We start from the raw sequence: 7,377 nt of genomic DNA, 5'->3' as shown, positions 1-7,377 counted from the left end.
AGGCCTGGAGTTCATTATGCCTTCAGCCTGAGCAACGGCCGTGCGCAGATCGTCGAAGTGGTACGGTGCAGATCCCATGATGCGAACGAGGTGATATTTAAACGATTTAACTGCTGTCTCCCTTAGCTTGCCAAAGTGTGGTGCTCGTGGAGGAATGAACTGGAACTCGATGCCTCTGTCTAGGCATTCGTTGACCCGTTTGCCGGACTTCAATTGTTCGAAGAACTGTTGTCGCATCTCCTTGATTTCACGATTCACGCCAACGAACGATGTGCTGTTATCGCAGTGTATGACGCGAACACGACCGACACGGCTGACGAAGCGTCTTAACGACACGCGCGGCTAGAGAGATGATGGTTTGCCGGCAATATCATCGGGAAACGGCTGTCGTATGTTCCTGGCGATCTGGAAATACGTCTCTGCACTCGTAGCAGGCCAGAATCTAGACTTCGGTTAAGGTCCTTGATCAACGATTTTAACTGAAATCCCTCAAGCGAACCTTTTCCTTTGTCCGGAATATATTGAAGTTCCGCTTGAAATACTGCCTGTTGAGAAACGCCAACAAGGGTTTTCAGTGCATTGTCATATTCCTGTGTCGTTAGAAATTCTGTGTTGCGTTTCGATTTTGGTGATCTGCAGTTGGTTGCGAATCGCTGGCAGTACGTTGTGACCCTAAGAAGAGGGGCAAGTTCCGAAAAAAAGTTGAGAAAGGAACAATCAGGAATATACGTATGAAGCGCGGCTGTTGGTTTGCGTTCAATCATTTGCTCTTTGACCATGGATGGTAACGATACGATAATCGAGTCTGGCCAATCGTCCGGTGCCACCAACAGGAAATGTGGCCCATTCCACCAAAGAGGGTTTTGTAGCAGCTGGAGCGGTTCTTCTCCACGTGATATGCGGTCTGCTGGATTGTCAGAGGTAGGGACGTGCCACCACTGGGAGTCTTTAGTAAGTCGTTGGATTTCTGCGATGCGGTTTGATACGAACACTTTCCAAGTAGAAGGTGGTGATGTGATCCAATGAAAGACGATAGTCGAATCAGTCCAGAATATCACTCTTCCAGAGAAATTGGTTGTTTGTAGAACGGCATCGGCTAATTGACTTCCCAGAATGGCAGCACAAAGTTCCAGACATGGAATACTGAGACCACCTGCTGGTGCGACTCGAGACTTGGCGATAAGTAGGTGGCTGGACTTGGATTTACCATCAGTAGACACGACACAAATACAGCATCCATATCCCCTTTCAGAAGCATCAGTGAAGCAATGCAGTTCATAGTTGGTAGTTGATGAACCCATAACCCATCTAGGTACACGGAGACTTCTTAGGACGTCAATTGATGCTCGAAAGGACAGCCACCATAACTGCAGTTTTTCTGGAAGCTCGTCGTCCCAACGCAAATTCTCTTGCCATAACTGCTGTACAAATATTTTAGCGCTGGCTACTACTGGTCCCACGAGACCCAAAGGATCAAAAAGCTGAGACATTTCAGAAAGAGCAATGCGTTTTGTCACACGTTCGAGGGGTGGCAGCTGTGGAACCTTGAAGCCAAACAGATCCTCTGTTGGAAACCATAGAAGGCCATGTGTTTTAATTGAAGGAGACTGGTCAAGTTCCACTACAGTCAGTGTTTCACGATCTTTCTCTGGGATGTGTTCCAGAATGGCTGGGTGGTTTGCGCTCCACTTTCTGAGGTAGAAACCGCCTCGGTTGAGTACACTGACCAACTGATGTCCTGTTTCTACCAGAGTTTCTAAATTATCGGATCCCGTCAGTAAATCGTCAACATAGAATCCTTGTTTAACGACAAGTGCCGCCAGCGGAAAGTCCTTGCCGTCGTCTTCTGCAACCTGGTAGCAAGGAATGGTGCAGAGGAGGTACCGTACGTGACGGTATTCAGAAGATACGGTTTAATTCGCTCCCATTCCTGTTGGCGCCAGAGGATTTGCTGAAGTGGCCTATCATCAGGGTGTACAAGGATCTGTCGGTACTTTTTTATAGGGATTCCATGAGAAACTGGCCGACCGCAAAATATGACCATCGTAGATTCGAACGAAACTGTGCAGGTGTGTTCGGTGTATGAATCTCCATGATATTCTCTGGCAATTGGAATATTTCGATACAAGAGCAATTTTTCAAAAGGGCGTAAACGTTTCTACGTGCATAAATTTCAAAAATTTTTTGTTCGTTCACTGTATTTTATACAGCAAAACTATCTGAGAACGAGTTACAGGGTATAAATACTTCTATCCAAAAAAAATACACTGAAAAAAATGTTGCGTCATTTTTAAAAAAAAACTAAAATTTATGTTAAAAATTTAAATTGCGAAAAAAACTATTTTTTTAAAATTTTTCTATTTTGTCTACGAAAACCTAAAGAGAAAAGAAACATTTTGAATGTGATTGCATGATGGAGAACTTATCGATAAAAAAGTTTTTCTAACAATAACTTCATACATGTTTTAAAATTTCATACTAATTGACATACAAAATTGTAATTTTATCACAGAATATAATTCTAAGAATCATTTAAAATCAAAATGTATTTAACAAAAATCTTCCAAAATCCGATAGCTTTCGAGATATTTGGAATTTTGCTCCATCAAAAACAATTAATTCCTGTAATTATGCTCTTTTCAAATGTTATTCGCGTTACCCCATCATAAAATGTCAAAAATCTAATGCTTATCGTTTTAAAGACGTGAAAGAAATTTTTTTAGTGTATTTGGAGCATGGAGAAGCTTTCAATAAAAAAGTTTTCTTAACAACAACTTTTGACATATATTTAAAAATCATACTATTTGCAGTCAAAAATACAATTTTCTTTTTGAATATGATTCTAAACGCCTTTTTAAATCTAAATGCTCATAACAAAAATTTTCTGAAATGTAGTATTTCTCGAGATATTTTAACTTTAGTTTTAACAACACAATTATTGTGCTTTATTGTAAACCATTTGAAAGCTACATGAAAGTAACCAAAATATTATTTAACCATAGGGTCTGATAATTAAACTATATAGTTGAATCATATTTTGGTTGCTTTCATGTAACTTTCAAAAGATTTACAATATCGCCTTGATGTCAAAGAAAAAGTTGCAGGAAAGTTTATGGGCCTTTTTAAAAACCTATTATTGTTGATGGAGAAACGCGAATAACTTATGAAAAGGTCGTAATAAAACAAAATAATTGTGTTATTAAAACTAAAGTTAAAATATCTCGAGAACTACTACATTTCAGAAATTTTTTGTTATGAGCATTTCGATTTAAAATGGCGTATAGAACCATATTCAAAAAGAAAATTGTATTTTTGACTGCAAATAGTATAAATTATAAAAATATGTCAAAAGTTGTTGTTAGGAAAACTTTTTTATTGAAAGCTTCTCCATGATCCAAATTCACTGAAAAAGTTGCATTTACGTTTTTAAAACGATAAACATTAGATTTTTGAGATTTTATGATTGGGTAACGCGAATAAATTTTAAAAAGAGCATAATTACACGAATTAATTGCTTTTGATGGAGTAAAATTACAAATATCTCGAAAACTATTACATTTTGGAAGATTTTTGTTAAATGCATTTTGATTTTAAATTATGCTTATAATTATATTCTGTAATAAAATTATAGTTTTGTATGTCAATTAGTAGGAAATATAAAAACATGTTTGAAGTTATTGTTAGAAAAACTTTTTTGCCGATTTTTTCTCCATCATGCAATTACCTTCAAAATGTTTCCTTTCTCTTTTGGTTTTAGTTGACAAAATATAAAAATTAAAAAAAATGGGGTTTTTCGCAATTTAATTTTTAACAGAAATTTTTATTTTGTTGAAAAATGACACAAATTTTTTTTCAGTGTATATTTTTTCGGACAGAAGTATTCATTCCCTGTAACTCGTTCTCAGATAGTTTTGCTGTATAAAATACGGTAATCGAACAAAAAAAATTTGAAATTCATACACGTGGGAACATTTACGCCCTTTTGAAAAGTTGCTCTTGAGTCAAAATAATCTTTTTACCTGTGGAAAATGTTTAGTCTTCCATGCCGGTGAAATGTGTAAAGTTCCATCGGAATCTAAGATGGTCGGTCACGATTTTAAAGATTTTCGGACGGATCTTCGTGGAATTCCTATATCTGCTATCATCACATACCGATGCAGTCGAAAATTGAGAACGATGGATAACTTTGGTAGTTGACGATTGACGAATCGGGACGAGAGATTGCGTGATGGGGCAAGAAGAACTGGGGCAACGCGACGCGAGTCTGCACCTTCTCCATGTGGCCAAGCTGTTCATATTCTTCCATGAATTGGACGTAGCTAAAACGAAGAGCAGTGTCACCTCTGAATCGTTTCTCCATCGCAGTGAACCTTCGGGCGGCCGTTGGCCACGTTTCTCCGATGAGGTGGAAGCAGAGGTTTTATTAGTTACATCGTCTCGACGTCCAGAATTATGGATTGTCCCGGGTGGTGGTGTCGAACCAGACGAGGAGTCCTCACTTACTGCTAGTCGTGAAGTTCTCAAGGAAGCTGGCAATTAAATTTCATTTCAGCACGTAACTTAGTGTGAGCCGTAACAACAGCCAACTCTAACAAGCAGCCACCGACACCTTCAGATAAACCAAAAACAACGATCCAATTAACCAATAATGCATGTACAACCACCACGACAACCGCTCCCAAACCAACAACTAGCATCGCCAATATATTATGACAAGCGCCAGAGAGATTGAATATCTTGAAACTTATAAATGGTATAAATAATCCAAAGAAGACAATTGATGCCTCTATCTATTCTGTATTAATCTCTCAAACATTACGATGATCGGTTGACTATGTTGTGAGTTTATACTATGAATGTAAACAAAAATCGCACTCACACGTGTCATAGACGTGTATTGATGACAAAATTTGTATGACATGTCAAAATCATGCATGGAATATTTTCCATAGAAATAAATCATCAATTTTTAATTTTTATTCATATCTTTGGTTTCATTTGGCCTATAAATAATCGGTGAGATGCATTTTGAAGGAAATGAGTCAGGGAATCTAGAAAAAATAGTTATTTTTGTTTGCAGTGTTCCCAAATATGCCATATTTCATTTGAAAATTTGTATGCCATTTTGTTCCTGACATTTTTACGCATAAAAATATCTAAAACTTCAATATAACTTTTGCAAATCCCTAGACACAGTGATTTGAAGCAAAAAACTGACAATTTCTCATCATGTTTCTCGCTATATCTACGTGAGCAAGTAGAATTTCAAAATTCTAAAAATGCCACTTTGAAGAGATTTTTCAGACAAGTAATGTGGCATATCTAACTCAGTTTACCTCAAAATGGCGTTTGTCATAAGATAGCACAACAGCGACTAAATACCGATGATGACGGATTTACAACAGCGACCCGTAAGAACAAGAAACAAATAAGAACGATCAGAGCGTGAACAGCAAGAAAGCAGTACTGATGATGACATGAACGGGAACGATAACGCGATAGAAGGTAGGCTAAATGACCCCCAACGGCTTCACCGCCAAGGAAAAGAATCTCAACACGCAACACGTCAATTAATATTTTTTTTAATATTTACTTATTGTAAAACAAAATTAAAAGACCCACGGCTCAGTTGTGCTAACGCATTGAGCCGTTTCAAATAAATGTTTAGATTAAAAAAATTACTTCATAAAAATATTCGTGAGAATCGAGTACTGATACATAGCTATGCACTGCTAGGCCCAATGCAAAACTGACGCAGACATAAATTCGCTAAAAGTTTAATAACTTCTTTTTACAAAGTCGGATAGACTAGCGGCCTTCGGCAAAGTTGTGGACAATTGAATTATCTTTCTTATTTTCACTAACAGTGATAATAAGATGCATAAAGTGTACCTAGCTGTGGAAATGCGAGCTAGTGGGTTTTCTCCATATAAATTGTCCAAAAATCCCATACAAACTGCAGATACCTTGGTCCGGTAGCTAGACTTGTCCGATTTACTTCAAATTCGGTGCAAGTACTCCTGGTGGTACTATAGGAATCGAGTCAGGGATGGGCGATTGGGAAACCGACTGTGTGTGCCAACAGAGTAAACGTTAAATTAATTAATATTATAATTAAAATATTCTATATTCCTACAACCCCAATTAGGTTGTCCCTTGTAGTTTTTTTATAATTTTAATTCAAATAACATAATGATGTGATTATTTAAACCTGGTATAATGTAGTTAAATCAATACACTGCTTGCCCGATCGATTATACCCTAACAGCAATCAACGTTATTCAAACGCTTCCATTATTCCAACTGTGTTTTTTTCGGATACTTTATTCATGCACATTTATTCATCGCTTTTCTCGTTAAACGCGGTAATTTTCACGCTTGAAGTAAGCAGAAAAATTAGACAGTTTCCAATTTTTTTTCTCCATTCGAAAAAACCCAAATTATGAGCCTTACACGGATAAGAGCAAATCCCGAATTTATACGTGCCATACCACCGTCTGTCGTTCAACCCCACGCCCCGCCGCACCGCTACGATCACTGACCATCTGGTGGATCACCATCATTACGCTGCTGCTCCGGTCACGACGCGACGTCAGACAGGGTTTCATTTCGATCCGACCGAGCAACCGACCGGACCGGCGCTCTTGAAGTGGAAAAAAGGTGTGAGACGAGAAGGCGAAGAAGAGGATCCGTGCGGTGCATGAAGATCGAATCAAATTAGTGTTGTAAATTGATTTAACACGCACATTAGCCGATTCAACAGTATTTTCGAGCGGGTAGATGATCGCGGGAACCGGACGGAGGGGGGTACACGTCGTTTCAACGGATTTTTGCCTTCCGGTGCGCAACGAATCGCCGTTTGCCTTGACGGTGGTAATTTGCGATATGCGAAAGAGGAGATGGGCAATGGGAAATACCAGAGAGGTTGCATTGCGCCCGGTAGTTTGTGTCTCATAAAAATGTACATTTGAGATCCGGAATTGTTAAATACAATAAAATAAGAATGGCAAATAAATTTTTTATACAAGTTAAGAACCTTTTTACTATTGACTCCATTATTAACGTAACGCTGATACTGAGTATCCAGTTGAGGTTCGAACAGACGACGACCGGCTTGTGGGATCCGCTCTATGGATTATGTAAAGTTAACCCAGGGCCTGCTACCCAGCGCTGGGTAGCCACCACCTTACACAATTTAGCAAACCCGCTACGACTGCAAGCGCAATAGCAATAGTCTAAAAAAAATCTATCCCGGCATTCGAACGGCAAACAGGGATGAACAGCAGCAATTTAACTGATGCTACTCGTCGACAGGTTTTCAGTGATGATCTTACGTGGTCATGCTGCCTTACGTAGTCATGCTGCCTAAGCTCGACC

At 38.7% G+C, this 7,377-nt stretch overlaps 1 protein-coding gene across 1 annotated transcript; it reads right to left on the bottom strand.

Annotated features, from left to right (window-relative positions):
* Positions 1–326: 326 nt before the first annotated feature.
* Positions 327–6,608, bottom strand: LOC131687014 (uncharacterized). Its single transcript, XM_058971048.1, has 2 exons — positions 6,492–6,608; positions 327–1,853 (listed from the first exon to the last, which is right to left on the bottom strand). Exons 1-2 carry the CDS (start codon positions 6,606–6,608, stop codon positions 327–329), a joined length of 1,644 nt encoding a protein of 547 aa, XP_058827031.1.
* Positions 6,609–7,377: the final 769 nt, after the last annotated feature.

This window comes from Topomyia yanbarensis, chromosome 3 (assembly GCF_030247195.1).
Source record: "Topomyia yanbarensis strain Yona2022 chromosome 3, ASM3024719v1, whole genome shotgun sequence".
Lineage (NCBI taxonomy): Eukaryota > Metazoa > Arthropoda > Insecta > Diptera > Culicidae > Topomyia > Topomyia yanbarensis.
Note: the sequence above shows the minus strand (reverse complement) of the source record. Positions and strands in the feature narration are given on the sequence as shown.

What these genes read in the sequence shown, in the direction of transcription:
- LOC131687014 (XM_058971048.1), bottom strand. Translation starts at nt 6,608, where the DNA reads ATGAAACCCTGTCTGACGTCGCGTCGTGACCGGAGCAGCAGCGTAATG. An exon ending in GGGTTGAACGACAGACGGTG is followed by an intron (nt 1,854 to 6,491) that starts GTATGGCACGTA and finishes CCTTGCTACCAG; the next exon opens with GTTGCAGAAGACGACGGCAA.